The sequence below is a fragment of the Zonotrichia albicollis genome, chromosome 20 (assembly GCF_047830755.1).
Source record: "Zonotrichia albicollis isolate bZonAlb1 chromosome 20, bZonAlb1.hap1, whole genome shotgun sequence".
Lineage (NCBI taxonomy): Eukaryota > Metazoa > Chordata > Aves > Passeriformes > Passerellidae > Zonotrichia > Zonotrichia albicollis.
Window position 1 is genome coordinate 4,681,745 of NC_133838.1, and position 21,989 is coordinate 4,703,733.

At 49.2% G+C, this 21,989-nt stretch overlaps 1 protein-coding gene across 1 annotated transcript in view; it reads left to right on the forward strand.

Annotated features, from left to right (window-relative positions):
* Window positions 1-21,989, forward strand: part of LOC141731343 (uncharacterized) — a 143,077-nt gene that overhangs the window by 40,687 nt on the left and 80,401 nt on the right. Inside the window, exon 2 of the mRNA XM_074555963.1 lies at window positions 14,632-15,256. Coding sequence (XP_074412064.1) covers window positions 14,632-15,256 — 625 coding nt within the window. The remainder of the gene's footprint in view (window positions 1-14,631; window positions 15,257-21,989) is intronic.

Sequence of the window (21,989 nt, forward strand, 5' to 3'; positions counted from 1 at the left end):
TTTGAGTTTTTCTAAACAATTACCACTCAGTCCCCATTGGAAAGTCAGTTCGGTATCAGTCGGTTTAAATGTGATAGTCCATTCCTCAGGTTTCTTCACAAGTCCTTTGATTCTGCTGGCATAAATCCACCCTCTTTCCGTGATTCTGATTGTTTCTTCAGTAGTACCTGGAAAGGACTTCTTAATAGCATAGTAATAAAAGAAAGATAATACTGCATTAACTTTTACCATTTGCTTTTCTTCCAAACTTTCTGGGTTTAGCTAAAAGCTTTCTCTACAGCAGCCTCTTCTTCTTCAGGAAAAAAAAACCTTCTCGTTAACAGCAAACAAAACACACAAAAGAAAAAAACCAAAAAACTTCTTGCTTAAGAAAAACAAACCGCTTTGTGAGGTTTGGAGAGTCATCAATCTTTGCTTTGATTTTTATCTTTTAGTGCTAGTCCCCCCTCCCCATCTCTTCACGGCCTTGCTATCAGTGCTGTTCTTTGCCCTTCCCCCGGTGCTGCCCCTTGGCTGCAGGGCCGGAGCAGGGGAGAGCAGCCACGGGCATGGGGACCCTGGGGATCTGCCTTGGGTCTCTTTTGCCCTCTCTCTCTCTCTCTCTCTCTTTCGGCCCCCTTACCGGGCCCACGCTGCCATCCTGGGCTCGGGACCCCGACAGTCTGGGAGCCCCCCCGGCAGTTCCGCCCCGGAGCCAGCCCGCTCCTGGCCGCAAACCTGTGTCCTCTGCTGCAGCACCGCCCGGGGCACCTCCATGGATCGGTCCCTGCCGCAGCCCCCGAGACCCCGTCGCTCGTAGGGAGCGCTCAGACACCTCCCAACCTTGACAACCCCAAACTTGGTGTGCCCAGGTGCTCCTGACATTCTTTTTCTTTCTCGTCAACCTACCCTCTTTTCCCTTCAAGCAGGGCCTGTTCTGCTAAGGCCTTTCTGGACCCCAGTGTGGCATTGAATAACCTCCTAACAACCATGTGTTAAGACACTTCCCTGCCTTTCATGCAAAAAACCTTCATTCACACTTCTGCTCTCTTCTAGCACCAAGATGTCATCACTTCACATTCTAACATCTCAGATTTTCCTAACTACCTCTCTACTTCAACTTCTCTCTTTCTTCTCTCTCAACTGTAACCTTTATGGGGTCGATATTTAATCCTCCCCTATTTCCTTCTCCAGCCTAAACTTTTTTGTTGATTTTTTTTCCCTTCATCCTCTTGGCGTAATTTCAAAACTCTAGCTATCATTTTCCTATTTTCTGATATCTCTTATTCTTAATTGCACTTGTAAGACTCTTCCCAATAAATTGCTACCTGCCCCTGGGACCAATAACACATCTCCCATCTAAATTTTAGTTTCTTCCCTCAATTACCACATCTTTAATGACTAGAAATGTAAAACTTTCTCTTTTTGCCCCTGTTACTTTCACTATATATTTGCTCACACTATAACCTTTTGGAACGTTTAACAGGCAGGTTCTCTCTCCCCCTGTGTCTATTACAAATTCTAATTCTTCTTCTCGGGGACCCACTTTTAAAGTTATCACAGGCTCCAGATGGTATTTGTCCCCCCCAAAAAATTAGAGCCTATGACTTTTTTTTTTTTTTAATGTGCCCATTTCTTTAAAGATTTTCAGATCTTCTGCTTACTTAGGACCATTTCCCTTTTTCTCTCCAGTTTGTTTATCTATTTAGTTGGAGTTTCTTCTTTCCCCTCTAAAAGCTGTCCCTCAAAAACCTTTTGTTTTCACATTTCGCCTTTGATATGCTGTCTCATTCATGCTCTTGGTTATGTAATTACGATAACTATTCATGTATTTACTACCCTCCTCATTATTTTAACCCCACTCAGGAGGCACAGTTGGCATTTTGTCTTCTCTGGGGGTCCTTGCGGATTATCTTTTTCTTAAGCTTTTATTTCAGTTGCTCTGATTAATTGCATTTTTCTTGAGAAAAATATTATTTTAATTACCAACCACATCTCTTCTCAAGTATAAATGTTTGGACCTAAAAATTGGTCTAATTGTTCAGCTATGTCTATGGGATTCTCCAAATATCTCTTTTATTTATTTCTTAAAATTTCAGACTTCAGACGAAGTCAAAGGAGCATTTACAAACTCTGATCCGTCCCCTCCTATGAGAACCTCTCTTAATGGAAATAGACCAATCCCTTTATCCCATTCTTTCTGTATTTTTATCTTCTATAGCCTTTCTCCTGTATATTTAGGAAGAATCAGGAGAGGGCTTTCTTCTAACTGAACTTTTAGTGTTTCGATAAGGTGATTCCTTTAGAGTTTCTCTGAGCAGCCGGAGCTGTGGTTACCAAGGGAACGGAGCTCGGGGCAGGACAGGGAGACTCGGCGTGACTCAGAGTCTCGGTGCTCCAAAGGCGGGGTGTGCAGCCGGGATCGCCCGAGGGGCTGTTCCGGTGCAGACCGAGCTGGAGCGTGGATAGCTCCCGCATGGCTCACGGTGGCTGGTCGGGCAGAGGCAGAGCAGCCGACTGACCGCGGCTGCAGCGGCGGGAGCCGACAGAGTCAGGGCAGCCGGGGATGGGACAGACGGGACCCTCCTTCGGTGCGGTGAGCGCGGTAACCACGGTGCACACGGCAGGACAGATGCCCACCCCCTGCACGAACTGCGGAGCGGCCGCGGGCCAGGCGGCCGGACTGGGACACACGGACTGGGACACACGGACTGTGCCGGAGCCGGCGCAGGGGCTGGGGGGGTGCAGCTGCGAACGAGTGGGGGAACGAACGGCAATGGATGAGGTAATTTTGTTCTCAGCTTTGTACTTTCCCCGTTTTGCTTTTATTGCCTTTCAAAAATGTTATTTTCCTACAGCCTCCCCCCTCCCCAGCATGTGGTATACTATTTTTCTTCTGGATTAAACTGTTTTTACAAATAAATCCAGAGCTTAACAAATCTAAACTTCTGCTTGGATACTTTGAAATGGTCGACGAGCTAACTCACGACCTTCTCATATTGTTTTTCTCATCACCCTTTTATTTATCTTTTGGCAAATTATACATATTTCAGGTACTTGTTTTTCTACTCTAAAAGTCTCAGTGCACCCATAGTGCCTTAAAAAAATGATCACACAAAGCCTGAGTATCCCACCGGGCTTTTTGATACATGTCCTCTGCTATTCCCTAGTAAGTGTTTTATTATCTAATTGTCTTCCATCAAGATGTTTCTATTTCCCCGATTTATCTTGTTCGCCACCTATCTTGTTTTAATTTTAATTTTTTAATTTTTTTTTTTGCTTCTCTAAACTTTGGAATTTCCAATTTTTCTTCATTTGGAGTTAATATTAGCTCTTTCAGCTCTATTTTCTGCTGCATCTTTAGCTTCTTGATCTGCCAATTATTTCTTCTTATTTCTGGGTCTTTACCTTTTTGTGTCCTTTAATATGTACTATTGCTATCTCTCTTAGGTAATTTTAATGCCTCTAAAACCTCGAAAATAAGTTTCTCATGTACTAATCTTTTTCATCTTTAATTAAGTAATCTCCCTTTTTAAATTTTTCTTGAGGCATGTGCTACTCTAAAGGCATCCCTTGAATCAATATATAACTCCTTTCTTTTGTGTTAAATTTTCTAATGCTCTTTTTAAGTATATAATTCACAAGTTTGCATGTTTTTTCTCATCAACTTCTGCATACCCTGTATTTTGCAAGGAGTTGTATTTCTGTTTGTTAACATAACTCCCAAAGGGCTGTCTTGGGGTATTTCTGTTGGTAATTTTTTCTGCTTTTCTTTTCCTGTATCCACCTTACTGTATTTCCGTCTCATTTTTCAATTTTCTATCTATTCGTCCCCTGCTTCCGTTTTTCACTTTTGTCCTAGTTTAGGACAAATTAGGGGGAAATCTCAAAAAGGGAGCCCCCCCCAAAACAAAACAAACCTCCAACCACCCCTCCCCCAACACCGGGTTCGGGAAGGAATTCCTCAGAGGAGCAAAGTGGAAAACAAAACCTATTTATTTACAAATAACAAAAAGAACACTCCCCAACACAAGAAAAGAAAAGGGACCAGACTGTGTTGTGAGGGCGCCGAGCTTCTGTCGCAGGCTTCGGGTCCTGGAGCTCTCAGGCCAGATCCGGAGCCGGTCCAGTATCTTCAGGGGAGGGTAAGAAAGAGAGAACAAAAGAAAAGGGAAAAAAAGAAAAAAACCAGCGCAAAAAAAAAGCAGAAAGCAAGCAAGCAAGCAAGCAAGCAAGCAAGCGGCTAGCCAAGCCAAGCAGCAAAAGCCCAAAGCAAAAGTGCCTGGGCACACCCCACACCCCCCCCCCTCTTCCCCATCCGGCCACAGCAAGACGGCCGGGGGGGGGGGGGTGGAAGGCACAGCTGCCAGACACAACACACGATATGGGGATAAAGGCTGAAGGCTGTCACCCCACGACACTCCACCCCTTATCCCATATCGTGAACATACAGTAAAAAACTTTCATTTCACTTACTCACACCTTTGACACTTACGCATTTCTCTCATCTTACTTGCTCAGACCTTTGACACTTACAGTTTCCTTCTGTCTCACATTCAACAAACAATGACATTCATATATGAGTCTCATCCCACAATCAGGTCTCCCTGAGGTACACACCGTGTTGTTCCATCTTTCTGCATTATCCACCATGTATTACCTGGTCCTTGAGCAAAGACAATCCCACGGATGGGTTTGTCTGTACTCGAGGCAGGGTTGATCCATACTGTCTTTCCCAACAAACCTCTGACATGGGCCACTGGGGCTTTATCCCCATCTACTATATTAAGGAGCTCAGACTGAGCAGGACCCGCTCGGTTGGTGGAACCTCGAGTGTTAACTAACCAGGTAGCCTTTGCCAGATGTTGCTCCCAGTTTCTTAAAGACCCCCCACCCAATGCTTTTAAGGTGGTTTTTAACAATCCATTGTACCTTTCCACCTTCCCTGCAGCTGGTGCATGATAGGGGATATGGTATACCCACTCGATGCCATGTTCCCTAGCCCAAGTATTAATAAGATTGTTTTTAAAATGAGTTCCATTATCCGACTCAATTCTCTCGGGAGTACCGTGCCTCCAAAGGACCTGCTTCTCAAGGCCCAAGATAGTGTTACGGGCAGTAGCATGGGACACAGGATAGGTTTCCAACCATCCTGTGGTGGCTTCTACCATGGTTAGTACATAGCGCTTGCCCTGGCGGGTTTGAGGCAGTGTGATGTAGTCAATCTGCCAGGCCTCCCTGTATTTGTACTTAGACCACCGCCCCCCATACCAGAGGGGCTTCAGTCGCTTGGCCTGCTTAATGGCAGCGCACGTCTCACAGTCACAAATAACCTGAGAGATACTGTCCATGGTTAGGTCCACCCCTCGGTCTCGTGCCCACTTATAGGTGGCATCTCTACCCTGGTGGCCTGAGGCATCGTGGGCCCATCGTGCTAAGAATAACTCTCCCTTATGCTCCCAGTCGAGATCTATCTTCAACTCCCCTATCTTTGCAGCCTGATGTACTTGCTGGTTGTTTTGCTGCTCTTCATTAGCTCTACTTCTGGGGACATGGGCATCTACATGGCGAACCTTCACAGGTAACTTCTCTAACCGGGTAGCGATATCCTTCCACTCTTCCGCAGCCCAAATTGGTTTTCCTCTGCGCTGCCAGCTGGCCTCCTTCCATCTCTTCAGCCATCCCCATAGAGCGTTGGCTGCCATCCAAGAATCGGTATACAAATAGAGCCTTGGCCACTTCTCTCTCTCTGCAATACCTAAGGCCAGTTGAATAGCTTTGATTTCAGCAAATTGACTGGATTCACCCTCTCCTTCAGTAGCCTCTGCAACCCGTCGAGTGGGACTCCATACAGCTGCTTTCCACCTCCGTTTCATCCCTATGACACGACAAGAACCATCAGTGAATAGGGCGTAACGTGTTTCTTCTACTGGCAACTGATTGTATGGCGGAGCTTCCTCAACCCGGGTCACTGGCTCTGGCTCCTCATCTGCGACACTAAAGCTTTCACCTTCGGGCCAATTTGTAATTATTTCTAGAATCCCAGGGCGATTTAACTTCCCAATTCGAGCGCGCTGCGTATTGAGGGCAATCCACTTACTCCAAGTAGCACTGGTGGCATGGTGGGTAGAGGGAACCTTTCCTCTGAACATCCATCCCAGCACCGGTAGTCGGGGTGCGAGAAGGAGTTGTGCCTCTGTACCAATCACCTCCGAGGCAGCTTGGACTCCTTCATAGGCGGCCAAGATTTCCTTTTCTGTTGGAGTATAGTTATCTTCAGACCCCCTGTAGCTCCTACTCCAAAATCCCAATGGTCGGCCTCGGGTCTCGCCAGGTAGCTTTTGCCAAAGGCTCCAGGACAGACCATGGCTCCCGGCTGCAGAGTAGAGCACGTTCTTCACATCTGGTCCTGTCCTGACTGGACCAAGGGCTACAGCATGAGCGATCTCCTGCTTGATCTGGACGAAAGCTTGCTGCTGCTCAGGGCCCCAGTGGAAGTCGTTCTTCTTGCGGGTAACCAAATAAAGGGGTCTCACAATCTGACTATACTCAGGGATGTGCATCCTCCAGAAACCTATAGCACCTAAGAAAGCTTGTGTCTCCTTCTTATCAGTTGGTGGGGACATAGCAGTGATTTTGTTAATAACATCCGCAGGAATCTGACGCCGTCCATCTTGCCACTTCACCCCCAAGAACTGAATTTCTCGGGCAGGTCCCTTGACTTTGCTCTTCTTAATGGCAAATCCGGCATCCAGGAGAATATGAATTATCTTCTCTCCTTTTTCGAACACTTCTATTGCCGTGTTCCCCCAAACAATGATATCATCAATATATTGTAAATGTTCTGGAGCCTCACCCTCTTCTAGTGCAGCCTGGATCAGTCCATGACAGATGGTAGGACTGTGTTTCCACCCCTGGGGCAATCGGTTCCAGGTATACTGCACTCCCCTCCATGTAAAAGCAAACTGAGGCCTGCATTCTGCTGCCAGAGGGATGGAGAAAAACGCGTTAGCTATATCAATGGTCGCGTACCACTTTGCTGCCTTGGACTCCAGCTCGTACTGCAGTTCCAGTATGTCCGGTACAGCCGCACTCAGTGGTGGAGTCACTTCATTCAAGGCACGATAGTCTACAGTCAATCTCCATTCTCCGTCAGATTTTTGCACGGGCCAGATAGGGCTGTTAAAGGGTGAGTGGGTTTTACTGACCACCCCTTGGCTCTCCAGCTCTCGAATCATCTTGTGGATGGGGATCACGGCATCTCAATTCGTCCGGTACTGCCTGCGATGCACTGTTGAGGTGGCAATTGGCACTCGCTGCTCCTCTACCTTCAAGAGTCCTACTGCAGATGGGTTCTCTGATAGTCCAGACAAGGTATTCAATTGTTTAATACCCTCTATCTCCACTGCAGCTATTCCAAAAGCCCACCTGAATCCCTTAGGATCTTTGTAGTAGCCATTCCGGAGGAAGTCTATGCCCAAAATACACGGAGCCTCTGGACCAGTCACAATCGGATGTTCCTGCCACTCCTTCCCAGTCAAGCTCACCTCAGCTTCCAACAAAGTCAACTGTTGTGATCCCCCCGTCACTCCAGCAATGGAAACAGGTTCTGTCCCCATGTGTTCCGATGGCATTAAGGTACATTGTGATCCAGTGTCAACCAATGCTTCATAGTCTTGTGGCTCTGATGTGCCAGGCCATCTGATCCACACCTTCCAAAAAACCCGGTTCTCCCGTGCCTCTTCCTGGCTGGAGGCAGGGCCCCTCTAAGCCAGATTGTCCTTCTTTCCTTGGGCATATGCCTTGGAAGTTCCTTCAAGGGGATCGGACATGTCATCGTCATCGTCATACTTAACATCTCGGCTACGAGCGACCGGAGCTGCTATCTTTTTGGTTATACTTTCTCTTTTCTTCAAATCACGCACCCGTTGTGCCAAAACAGCGGTGGGTTTTCCATCCCATCTCCTCATGTCTTCTCCAGACTCACGCAGGAAAAACCATAACTCAGCCCGTGGGATGTACCTTCTCTCCCCATCAAAGGAGCGCCGGCGTTGGACACCAGGGCTTCTAATTTGTACGGCTGAGATTTGAATAAGGTCCTCCTTAATCTCTTCCCGGAGTTTCTTATGATTCTCCTCTATTTTGTCTTCTAGTTTCTGCAGTCGGGTTTCCACTGCTGCAATTCTGGCATGAGTTGGGCCATGCACAGCATCTGCGTACGCTCGAAGCTTCTTTGCCATATCGAGCACAGTCTCATATGTATCATCTCGCTTCATTATTGCTAGGGCAGAAGCGTATTCAGGTGGCCCAAGTCGCACAAGTTTCCTCCACATTATCGGAGTGCATGGTACCAGGTCCGGATTCCTAGTTGTTGTGTCATCTGAGAAAATGAGCTCTATGACCGCCATCTCTCTCAGGCGTTGGATCCCCTGTTCTATGGTCTTCCACCGTGTCTGCTGCATATAGAGATCATCCGTACACAGGTACCGTTCTGCTACGCTTCTTAGGACCCGTTCCCAGAGGCTGTGAGGGTTAGCCCCCCTCATCACACCTTGATCGATGGCAGGATCATGTGACAGGGATCCCAAATGCCTCACTTCAGTACCATCCAAAATCGTAACCTCCCCTGCAGCATCCCAAAGGCGGACTAACCAACTAATAATAGATTCGTCAGGTTGTCGGCTGTAATCCTTTCTTAGGCCTCTGAGGTCCTTCAGAGAAAAGGAGTCAATATTGGCTCCAGATTCTGTGCCCCTTGATGTGGCCTCTGATTTTGGTGAGGGTCCTTCTTCTGCATCATCGTCATCATCCTCCACCTTCCGATCGGTCTTGCCTTTACACTTTCCACCTCTTGTATTAGCTGCAACAGCCATGGTTTGGGGCCTATTGTCTGATTCAGCTGCTAGCCTGGAGCCTGGGATGTTAGCTGCAGCCTGGGTCACTGGGATAGTAACTAACTTATCTCCCTGTTCCCTTTCTGCTATCTGCTGCTCCACAGTATCTAGCAGAGTACGGTAAACAAACTCCAAGGCCCAGCTCACTGCAGTAATCCTTTCTTCCTTAGTATTACCATGGCACTTCTCCCTCAAATACTTTGCCAGCTCGACTGGATTCTGAATTTGATCAGATGGAAAGTCCCAGTCTATAGGATCAGAAAATTCCTTTAAAGTCTGGCCCATATCCTCCCATTTCCCACTCCAGTCAAGATTTTTCCTGCTTTGTTTTACTCCTGAATCAGGAGTCTCTCTAACCCCTCTAGAAATCTCAGCTTTCATTTTATATACACTCCAGACAGTATAGACAAGGCTTAATAAATTAAATGCCAGAAAGATGGTTTCTTTCAAACTCAGGGGAAAGTCAGTATTTTCTAATAGAGATGTCAACAATTTGTAGGAGAAGAAGGAAGACAAAGGCTGAAAAGCCCCTTCCTCTTCTTCTCCCCAAACAAACTGAGTACACAGCCATGACAACAATCCATACATTCCTGAAATAAAGTCCAGCATTGTTATCCGACACATCATCACACATAAGGCCAGCACAATGATTATTCTGGTTAGTGCCCCCCGCTTACAAAAGCTACTTATTAGGGACAACATCAGAGCTATTTTGGGGTAAGGAAATAACCCTAGGGACCACAAAGGTATTAAAACTTCAAAAGCCCCTAGGGACCAGAAAAACCGGCAAGCTTCCACTCCAAATGACATTATGAATCACCAATATGCCCACAAAACAACCAAAACCAAAATATTATTGTTATAGGTTTTTTTTCCACTCTTTTTGGCCTCCGACTTTCCCGGCCAACGCACCAAAAAGTATACTGTCCTAGTTTAGGACAAATTAGGGGGAAATCTCAAAAAGGGAGCCCCCCCCAAAACAAAACAAACCTCCAACCACCCCTCCTCCAACACCAGGTTCGGGAAGGAATTCCTCGGAGGAGCAAAGTGGAAAACAAAACCTATTTATTTACAAATAACAAAAAGAACACTCCCCAACACAAGAAAAGAAAAGGGACCAGACTGTGTTGTGAGGGCGCCGAGCTTCTGTCGCAGGCTTCGGGTGTCCTGGAGCTCTCAGGCCAGATCCGGAGCCGGTCCAGTATCTTCAGGGGAGGGTAAGAAAGAGAGAACAAAAGAAAAGGGAAAAAAAGAAAAAAAACCAGCGCAAAAAAAAAAGCAGAAAGCAAGCAAGCAAGCAAGCAAGCGGCTAGCCAAGCCAAGCAGCAAAAGCCCAAAGCAAAAGTGCCTGGGCACACCCCACACCCCCCCCCCTCTTCCCCATCCGGCCACAGCAAGACGGCCGGGGGGGGGGGGTGGAAGGCACAGCTGCCAGACACAACACACGATATGGGGATAAAGGCTGAAGGCTGTCACCCCACGACAACTTTTTACTAACAACTTAAATACCACTTTTCTTTCAACTACTTACACCCAAAAAAACCCCTTTTTCTCACACTGCTTGTCAATACAATCCACCTCCCTCCAAGGAGATATGGTAAGGCTTAAAATGCACAATCGACATTACCTATACTTTCATTCATCTACATTCACTCACTTTTATTTCTCATTCACTTTCACATATTCCTTCACACTCTCAAGACAGAAAGTGGATCCTTATTGCTAGAAAATCACAGGTCCTTGTGGCCCCCTCTTTCGCTCTGGGGTTGACCTCCAGGTCTCAGTGTCACCAGGCCCCCGAGAAGGGCCTGACTCTGCTGCCTCTGGCGTCCGTTCCCCTGTGAGGCTGTCTGCATGTCCTTCACACTCTTCAGCTACGGCCCCCTCACACACCCAGGGAACGCCAGCTTGGTTCGCAGGTCACTCACTCCTCTTCGGCCCAGAAGCCCCCACCTACCCGGGAGCTACAGCCTGGTGTGCAGGTCACTCACTCCTCTTTCCACTGCCTCCCCCTTCCCACCTGCCTGGGAAGTTGAGGCTGACTTTGTGTGGGTCTCACTCACACACACCACAAAACAACAATAAGGTACCTTTTACTTTCACATCACCTATTACAAGTTTAGGTGTTACTGGCCAGTCTCAGTGCTATTGGATATCCCTCAACCCAGCTGTGTTATCCAAGCCAAAATGCTCTGGGGCAATTATTCCCTCAGTCCTGCCATGTTGTCCAACCCCAGATGCTCTTGGGTATTTTTCCCTAAATTCAGCTGTGTTGTTCAACCCCAGATGCTCTTGGGCATTTTCTGTCCCTCAACCCAGCGGTGTGGTACAACTACAGATGCTCTTGGGCATTTAATTTGTTTTGCTGTGTTGTCCAACCCTGGATGTTCTTGGGCATTTTTTATCCCTCAATCTGGCTGTGTTGTTCAACCCTGGATCTTGTTGGGCAAAAATTTTTCCCTCAGTCTAGCTGTGTTGTCCAACCCCGGATGCTGTTGGGTAAAATTTTAATCCCTCAATCTAGTTGTGTTGTCCCACCCTGAGTGTTCTTGGGCATATCCTCACTCCGACAGAATTCTGCTCAACCCTGCTCTTGGATGCTCTTAGAATATAAATCCCTCAACCCAGCAGGTTTTAGGGGCCCCTCCTGTCCCGTTTCCTAGTGGATTGGGTGAGGAAACCTTGCTGCCTACCTCCGAGGGGTCCAACCCCTCCCTGAGACCCAGTCCCAGTCACCCCGGGGGGTTCTTTCACTCTCTTATCACTCGCTTTGTCTCTTTACTGGCCGTTTTTCTCGCGAAAAGAGGAAAACGCAGCATGGGAGACTCCTCACTCACTTGGCAGGTCTGGGACAACCAGCCTGCCTCTCATTCACACACATTCATCCCCTCCCTGTACCTGCCCCCCGCCCGAGAAATACTTACCAATCCTTTTTCCTTCCCGGGTTCTTCGTGCGCACTACTACACTTAGGGGACCAATTACCGCAGTTGTAGGGAGCCTTTTTTTTCCTTCTCTCTGTTATATTGCCTCCTTTTGTCCACAGATCGTAACCTGCGTCTGTCGGTCACTTCAGGGGAAACAAAGCGAGGCTGCCAAATAGGGCAGGGCGTGCCTTCCCCACTCTGACTCTCCTAAAGCACAGGCAGCGAGGTGTTAGCAACCATCCTCTGCTACCAAATTGTGAAGAACGCCAATCGGTTGTTTTCAAAATTTAAAAGTAAAAAATATGGTTATAAAAATAGTAACACAATTAGAGTAATAACAATTTGGACAAATTGAATTAGGACAATACGAGATAATAAAAACAAAGAATTATGGACGTCCGGGTACCTTTTTCTGGGCATCACGAGCCCAAAAAAGACCCCTGCTAACAAAGGACTAACCATTAAGAACAATAGCCCGTTGCATATTCATACACTTCATACATGATGCATAAATTCCATTCAAACACAGGATTCTGTCTGGTCAGTGTCAGCTTCTTCCTTCTAATCCTAACAGCGCCTCCAAGGTGGGAAGAAGTTCATTTCTTCTGATAAGAAGGCAATAAATTCCCTTTCTCTGAAAGATTTAGGTGTCCTGTGGCTGCTATCTCGCTGCAAGCCCTTTCTGTTAAACAAAGCATCTTACATAGCATAGTTTCTGTTTTAACAATTTTTATAACCTAAAACTATATTTAACATAGTACTTAAGAGAATTAATACAGCATTTCTTTCTAACACAACACATATAATATTCATTTTAATATTTGCAAAAAGCCAATCATAAAATACATGCATTTTTCACAGGGGGGTTTCAGGTAGCTCTGGGGTGAATTTTGGAGGGAAATGGGGGGGTCTGAGAGTCCTGGGGAGTTTTGGGGGTCTTGGGGAGGGTTTGGGGGTCCAGGGTGATTCTAGGCCAACCCTGGGGGACTCTGGGGGGTTTGGGGTTCCTGGAGAGGTCTCGGGGGAGAATTGGGGGTCCCGGGGGGTCCCAGGCCCACCCTGAACCAAGGTCTGGGGGTTTCAGGGGGAGGGGGCACCGCAGGGGTTCCTCCCCCCCCCCCCCCACCCGTTTTTGGAGGGTCTCCCATGGTGCCCCCTCCCCAAAAAGCTCTGAGGGCCCCCTGAAGTGGCTGCTGTTCCACCGGCCGGTGCCCCCTGATCCAGGACAGCCCCACTGAGTCTGGCAGGTTCTGGGGGGATTTGTGGGGATTTTGGGGTTTTGCGAGGCTGTTTGAGAATTTCAGGGTGGCTTTTTTGGGCTTTGGGGGATTTTGTTAGGAATTTAAGGGGAATTATTGGGGGTTTTTGGGAGAATTATTGGGTTTAGAGATGCTTATGTGATTTTGGGGGGTTTTGTTGATTTGGGGGGTTTTGGATTTGGGGTGTTTTGTTGGGGTTGTGGGGGTTTTGGGGGGGAATTTATTGAAATTTTTGGGAGTTTTATAAAATTTTGGTGAGTTCCACTGGGATTTTTGGTGTATCTCTGGAGTTTTTGAGGGTTTTCTTATATTAGTCCAGTCCCTTCCAGTATGATCCAAAGATGGCCCCACTGTGCTCCCAGTCCCTGCCAGTAAGAGCCAGTTGTGCTCCACATGGTTCCAGTTGCTCTCTTTCACCCTCATTTGTTCCAGTCCCTCCCATTACACCCTCCCAGTATGTCCCAGTATAGCCCAGTTCCCTCCAGCATGTTCCCAGACACTCCCAGTTGCTCCCAGTTGGGTTTTTTGGGGGATGTTTGGAGAATGAAGCAGTCCAAGGCTGAGCGGAAAAGGCCCCTTGGGGGGACATCGGCGGGTGCTGGTGGCGGCTGCCGGCAGAGGCAGCCTGGAGGAGCAGAGCCCTGTGTGCCGCAGGAGCCCAAAGTGGGGAGCCCAGAGAGGGGGGAGCGCCGCCATGGGCGGGAGCCTCAAGAGCCTGGAGAGGGGCAGGGGGGACTCCTTGGAGCCGCTGCAGCCCCGAGCAGAGAATGAGGGGAGAAGGGAGCCCGGGAGCCCAAACAGCCCCGGCATCCCGAAATGGGGAGAGCGAAGAGGGGGGAGCTTTTGGGATCGCTGGGACTGCCAGCAGCCTTGGCAGGGCGGGCACCGAGAAGGGGGACCCCCAATCTAAGTGTGACCCCCTGCAGCTGGGACGGGGGGAACCCTTGAACACCCAAAGGGAGGGACCAGGGACAGGGAACTCCTGGGAGGCTTTTCCAGGGCTGAATCTGGGTGTTTGGAAGGTTTTTGTGAAGTACAGATGGCCGGTGACTGGTAGAGATGGACTTGGGCAGAGGGACCTTCAAACTCAATATGCTCATCCCTTGTTTTCCCCAAACCAGGATTTCCCATTGCCAACCCCTGGGAGTCTGTGAGGAAGATGCCCTGGGACACTGAAGCAGGTGAGGAGGAAGTCAGTGCCCCTTTCCCCTCTGTGCTGCTCCGTAGCCCAGCCCAGTATGGCCCTGGCTGCAGCTCAGCCCTGCGGGGAATCTCCTTGCCCTTGCCTGTGGCACAGACGCAAATCCCATCCTGTCCTTGTCCTTCCTCCCCCAGAGCAGGAGCTGAGCATGGAGAGCAGGGGGAACAAATGCCCGCAGCAGAACCTGGTGGAAGAAGCCATTTTGAGCGGCTCCATGGCGCAGGAAGCCAACGGGGAGGAAAAGCGCCGGAGATGCCGCACGAGGAGGGGCTGCAAATGCAGCTGGCAGGGATCTGAGGAGGAAAGAGCCAGCCTGGGCTGGGAAGGTGGCCAGAGATCAAGCCAGAGCTCTGAGCTGGTGCTCCATGAACAGCTCCATGATGGGGAGAAGCCCCACACATGTGTGGAGTGTGGGAAGAGCTTCAGGTGGAACTATAAGCTCATTGAGCACCAGAGGACCCACACTGGGGAATGGCCGTTCGAGTGTGGGGAGTGTGGGATGAGCTTCAGCCGGAGCTCCCACTTGACCAGCCACCAGAGGACCCACACTGGGGAGAGGCCCTACGAGTGTAGGGAGTGTGGACAGAGCTTCAGGCAGAGCTCCAGCCTGATCAGCCACCAGAGAACCCACACTGGGGAACAGCCCCATGAGTGTGGGGAGTGTGGGAAGAGCTTCAGCGGGAGCTCTGACCTGATCAAGCACCAGAGGATCCACACTGGGGAACGACCCTACGAGTATGGGGAATGTGGGAAGAGCTTTAGGGACCATGACACCCTGATCAGGCACCAAAAGATCCACACTAGGGAGAGGCCTTACGAGTGTTCCGAGTGTGGGAATAGATTTTGGTTCAACTCCCATCTCCTCCTGCACAATCTGAGTCACACAGAGGAGAGGGCCCTCTTCTGCCCTGAGTGTGGGAAGGGATTTAAGTACAACTGCCAACTCATCACCCACCGGCGCATCCACACAGGGGAGAGACCCTACAAGTGTAGAGAATGTGCGAAGAGCTTCTCACAGAGCTCTCATTTGACCCGACACCAATACAGCCACCGATAAGGGAAGCCCTGCTAGTGCCCTGAGTGCAGGAAGAGCTTCGTGCTCTGCTCCAGCTCCATCCCCCACTGGAGGAGGCACTTGGGGCACAGCCCTGGTGACCCACTTTCCCTGTGATCCATGTTGGGAACACACCTGGCTTCTTATTCTTTTGGTTTGGCCTTAATTTTCTTGTCTTTTCCATCTCTTTGCAGTCCAAAAGTGAAGAGGGATCAATCTTTCACCTCAAAACCACTCAAATCATACTGAAAACAGGTCAATCTTAACACAAAAGGGCTCAATCCTACCTCAAATTGCTTGTTCCCACCTCAAAATCTCAATCCTATGCCAAACTGACTCCATTCCACAGGTACCAGGGTGAGATGGGGTTGGAAGGAGATGGGAGAAATGGGATCCCAATTTGGGAGCGATAGGATGGGATGGGAGCGTAGGAGCGATTGGACGGGGATTGTGTGGGGCAGGGTGTGTGGGATGTATTTGATAGCAAATAAAACTCTCAGACTTACTGCTTTCTCTCCCGTTCATGTTCAGTCCGTTGCAGTTCTGTTTGCAGAGCGCCCCCTCACAGTTGCCGCCCTTGGCCTGAGCCTGCCCCTTTTCCCTCAGGGTTCCCGCCCTTTCCCTGCCCCCTTTCCCCTCATGGTTCCACCCTTTCCCTGTCCCCTTTCTCCTCACGGTTCCGCCCTTTCCCTGCCCCTTTTCCCCTCATGGTTCCACCCTTTCCCTGTCCCCTTTCCCCTCACGGTTCGACCTTCGGGAACAGGGGAGGAGGAGGAGGAAGAGGCTGAGCGGCAGCAGAAGCAGCTGGAGAAGGGGAGAGGGAACCCTGGAGTCGCCGCAGCCCTGGGAGCATCACCCCCCATCCTGCAGGTGCCCGGGGAAGGGGGAGCTCGGCCCAAACCTGCTGGGGGGTGCCTGGGTTTGGGATTTTTTTCAGGGGAAGTTTGGAGCTGGCAGGGCTCCAAAGCCGAGCCACAGATGGCCCTCGGGGGGACATCCGGGTTCCCCAGGAGGTGTTTTTGGAGGGTCCCAGGGCCAGCAGTGGCTGCTCCCAGTATGAGCCCAGTCCCTCCCAGTCATTCCCTATGATGATGCAATTTGATCCCAGCACAGTCCCAGTTCTTCCCAATTTCATCTAGTGTGTTCCCAGTTCTCCCAGTTGTCCCTAGCATAGTCCTAGGCACTCCCAGTATGATCCCAGTCTCTCCCACCAGGTCCCTAGTCCTTCCCACTTGCCCCCAGCGTGTTTCCAGTTTCCCCAGCACATTCCCAGTGGCTCCTAGTCCGGTCCCAGTCACCACCCATATGGGCTCAGACACTCCCAGTATATCCCAGTTGCCCTGAACATTCTCATAGTCATTGCCAGGCACTCCCAGTTACCTTAGGGTGGTTCACTTGCCCCCTGTTTTATCCCAGTTGCTCCCAGTTCCTCTAATTATGTCCCCTGTTGGCTCCCAGCATGGGCCTGGTAACTCCCAGTAACCCCCAGTCAGGGTCCAATCACACCCACTCTGATCCCAGTATGATTGTAGCCACTCCCAGTATGATCCCAGTCACTTGCAGTCTAATTCCAGTTGCTCTCAGACACTCCCAGTACGATTTCAGTGCCCCCAGTGTTATCCCAGTTGCTCCCTGTCAATGCCAGCATGACCCCAGTAGCCTCCAGTATGATCCTAGTGTCTCCCTGTCTCTCCTAGTTTATCCCAGTTGCTTCCAGCTTGTTCTCAGTCACTCCCACTTCTTCCCAGTTGCTTTCAGCATCATTCCAGTTGCTCCCAGTCAATCCCTCCATCATTCCAGTCCCTCTCAGAGTCATCCCAGTTGGTCCTAGCATGGGCCCAGCTGTTCCCAGTGTGCTTCCATCACTCCCCTATGGTTACAGACACTCCCAGTATGGTCCCAATTGAACTCAGTTGTCCCTGGTATAGTCCCAGTCACTCCCCATATGATCCCAGTCCCTCCCAGCATGGTCTCACTCACTGCCAGTTACCTGCAGTGTGGTCCCAGTTCTCCTCAGCATGGTCCTGGTTGTTCCTGTGTGGTTCCAGTCATCTCAGTATGGTTACATATTGAGAGTTTTTGCAGATTGAGGAGTTTTTGTTAGACAATGCCCATATTCAGCCAAAGCACAATCCAGCCTGCTTGTACTAATGGACAATGGACACATGCACAAACAATGAATAATGGACATATTCAGAAATTGGGTTGGTATATCCTTGAAAGAGATACAAGAAGAAGAGTCATCAGGACTCAGCAAGTTTGTCAGCAAGCTTGGGAAAGTAAGAAAAAAGTAAGTAATGGGTGGGTGTCGTGGGTTGACTAAATGATGCTTTTATCCCCAATTGTCTCATTCTGTTTATGCTGAATAATAAGTTGTACACCTTTAAGACTTGTTCCAGAGAGTGAAGGGGGAGAGAAGAAGAGGCAGGTTTTTTTCAGACACTGCACTCACTTCTCCACATTCCTGCTCTGGACTGTGTTGTCTGTGGATGGACAGACAGCGGGACAGAGCTCTCTTTTGCTTTTAGTTAGTTTAGCTAGCTGAGGCAAAGGAGACAAAGAAGTTCCCTGGACTGTGGGTTTTTTCCCCTTTTCTTTGGAGCTGTTCAAACCTGCTCTGGACTGAACACCAGAAGAGCACCAGCAGCTACATCTGTGGCCACTGGGCCAGGCCTGGCCTGCGACATTTCCAGCACCAGAGGGACTGATCAGAGACTTAGTGAGCTGAGCTGCAACCCAGGGAGGGGACTTTCTCAGTTTCTCAGTCATCTCTTTTGGAGCGGCAAGGGGTTTTATTGTTTAATAAACAGGTTTTTCCACCTTTCTCCAAGGAGGTATTTTCTCCAGGACCGGTTGGGGGAAGGGGCTGATTTAATCTGCTTTGCTACTGGAGCCCCTTTGGGATTCTCTTCCAAATTTGCTCTGAACCAGGACAAATACATCTATTGGTGCCCAATGCATGGCTCAAGAAGGTGGAAAAAAGCTCTATTGATTGTATGTTGGTTGTGCTCACTCTCTAGTGAGTTAAAGCAGTCAGTAGCCATGTTGCTTGAATTCCTAATGTCTCTTGGGGTGGAGGCCTTCACGTGGTTCTGGTCTCTAGAGCTTTTTGAGGTTTCAATACCTTTCTGGTCACTAGGATTATTGTCCATAACCCATAATTTTTATGGTAGTGCGGCACGGATTGGAATAGCTGTTGTGCAGGCCTTGGTGATAATGATTTATAGGGCATTTACAAAGATACTGGAGTCTGTTTATGATATTTATGGTTTATGGTTTCTTCGTCCTACCCTGCATCCCAGTTCCAGTAGTATGTTTTGGGAATTTATTAGTAATTGCACCCAGTTTGTTAGAGGAGGAGCAGGGAATGAGGCTTTCCAGCCTTTCCTTTCCTTCTTCTCCTTTGAATCTGTTATGCCACTTTTTGAGAATGTTCAGTTTCCCCTGAATGTTAAAGAGACCATCTTTCTGGTATTTAATCTGGTATTTAATCAAGCTTCCTCTATATGGTCTGCAGCTTCTCTAGAATGAGGACTGAGATATCCAGAGGAGTTGGTGAGACCCTTGTCCCAGAAGCAGATGCAGGCGTGAAAAATCCTAAGTGGTGTGGAGAATGGGAAAATACAGGCTAAACCCTGAAGGAATATTCTGATCCTGTAGACTGGGATTTTCCACGGGAACAAATTCAGAACCCAGCTGAGGTGGGGAAATACCTAAAAACAAAGTGCCATGATCATTCTAAAGAGAAAAGGCTCATTGCAATAAGCTGGGCCCTGGCCTATGCTTATCCCATTCTGTTAGATACTGTTGGGTAGCAGACAGAGGCAGGGGGGCAGGGAGATAAATCAGCTATCCCAGTCAGGCTACAGCCAACAGCCCAGGTTCAAAGCCAGCAGCTAAACCAGATAGTGAGCCTAAGCCAGCAGCTAAACCAGACAATAAGCCTCAACCAATGGCTGTTGCTACCAGCACTAGAAGTGGGAAATGCATGGACAAGACTGATCGACCAGTGGATGATGATGATGATGATGATGCAGCAGGAGAAGGACCCTCAATGCCTCCTGACATAAAATCAGGAGTCAAACCAGCAGGCGCAAGATCAGAAGCCAATATTGAGTCCTTTTCTCTGAAGGACCTTTGTGGCCTACAGAAGGATTACACCTAATGACCTGATGAATCCATAATTAGTTGGCTGGTCCGTCTCTGGGATGCTGCAGGTGAGGCTACAATTCTGGATGGCACTGAAGCAAGGTATTTGGGATCCCTGTCACAGGATCCTGTCATCGACCAAGGAATGATGATGGGGACTACTCCACACAGTCTCTGGGCACGGGTCTTGGAAAATGTAGCACAAAGATACCTGTGCAGATGATCTCTATATGCAACAAACCCAGTGGAAGACCATAAAGCAAGGGATCCAACACCTGAGAGAAATGGCAGTGGCAAAGATTATCTTCTCAGATGATGTAACAACTAGGAACCCAGACTTGGTACCATGCACGTCTGTGATGTGGCGGAAACTTGTATGACTTGTGCCACATGAATATGCTTCTGCCTTAGCCATAATGAAGTGGGATGAGAGGGATGAGACTGTGCTGGATATGGCAATGAAGCTCTGAGCATATGTAGATGCTGTGCATGGCCCAACACATGCCAGAATTGCAGCAGTAGAAACATGTCTGCAGAAATTAGAGGACAAGATAGAGGAGAATCATAAGAAGTTCAGAGAGGAGATTAAAGAAGACCTTCTCCAAATCTCAGCAGTACAGATCAGAGGTTCTGGTAGCCAACACAGATGTTACCCCGATGGCAAGAGAAGATACACCCCACGAGCTGAGCTGTGGTTCTACCTGCGTCATTGTGGAGAAAACATGAAGAAATGGGATGGAAAATCTACTGCTGCTCTGGCACAACGGGTGCATGAACTGAAGGAAGCCACCAGAAGGAAAGCAGCTCCAGTTGCCCATAGCCGAACTGCCAGGTATGATGATGATGATGACATGTCCGATCCCCTTGAAGGAACATCCAAGACATATGCCCAGGGAAAGAAAGATAAGAAGGCTTAGAGGGGCCCCGCCTCTAGCCAGGTAGAGGCCAGGGAAAACCGTGTTTTCTGGTCTGAGTGGATTCGTTGGCCTGGCACGGAACCACAAGAGTACAAAGCTTTGGTCGATACTGCTGTGCAATGCACATTAATCCCATCGAGACATGTGGAGACAGAGTCTGTTTCTATTGCTGGTGTGACAGGGGGATCCCAGGATTTCACTTTGGTGGAAGCTGATGTGAGCCTGACTGGGAATGAGTGGAAGAAACATCCTATTGTGACTGGCCCAGAGGCCCCATGTATTTTGGGCATAGACTTCCTCCGAAGTGGGTATTTCAAAGACCCAAAACGACTCAAGTGGGCATTTGGGATAGCAGCTGTAGTGACAGAGGGCATGCAGCAACTGAACACCTTGCCTGGACTGTCTGAGAATCCATCTGCAGTAGGAGTCCTGACGGGAGAAGAGCAATAGGTGCCAATTGCCACTTCCATAGTGCATCGACGACAGTACAAGAACCACTCGAGATGCTGTGATGCCCATCCATAAGATGATCCAAGAGCTGGAGAGCCAAGGAGTGGTCAGCAAAACTCACTCACCCTTCAACAGCCCCGCTTGGCCTGTGCACAGGTCTGACAGAGAATGGAGGTTGACTGTGGACTATTGTGGCTTGAATGAAGTGACTCCACCGCTGAGCGCTGCTGTGCTGGACATGCTGGAACTCCAGTACGAGCTGGAGTCCAAGGCAGCAAAGTGGTACTCCACTGCTGACATTGCTAATGCGTTTGTCTCCATTCCTCTGGCAGCAGAATGCAGGCCTCAGTTTGCTTTCACCTGGAGGGGCGTGCAGTGCACCTGAAACCAACTGCCCCAGGGGTGGAAGCACAGCCCCACCATCTGCCATGGACTGATCCAGGCTGCACTGGAAAAGGGTGAGGCTCCAGAACACCTGCAGTACATGGATGACATCATTGTGTGGGGGAACACAGCAATGGAAGTATTTGAGAAAGGAGAGAGGATCATCAGGATTCTGCTAGAAGCCGGCTTTGCCATCAAGAAGAGAAAAGTCAAGGGATCTGCTCAAGAAATCCAGTTCCTGGGAGTGAAGTGCCAAGACAGACGGCATCAGATTCCCACTGAGGTCATCAACAAGATCACAGCTATGTCCCCACCAACTAGCAATAAGGAAACGGAAGCTTTCCTGGGTGCCATAGGTTTTTGGAGGATGCACATTCCCGAATACAGTCAGATCATGAGCCCTCTCTACCTGGTTACCTGCAAGAAGAATGAGTTCCACTGGGGCCCTGAACAACAACAAGCCTTTGCCCAGATCAAGCAGATCGCTCATGCAGTAGCCCTTGGCCCGGCCAGGACAGGACCAGAGGTAAAGAATATGCTCTACTCTGCAGCAGGGAACCATGGCTTGTCCTGGAGCCTTTGGCAGAAGATGCCTGGGGAGACTCGAGGCTGACCACTGGGATTTTGGAGTTGAAGCTACAGAGGGTCCAAAGCCAACTACACTTCCACAGAGAAGGAAATCTTGGCTGCCTATGAAGGAGTCCAGGCTGCCTCAGAGGTGACTGGCACGGAAGCACAACTCCTCCTGGCACCCCGACTACCGGTGCTGGGGTGCAT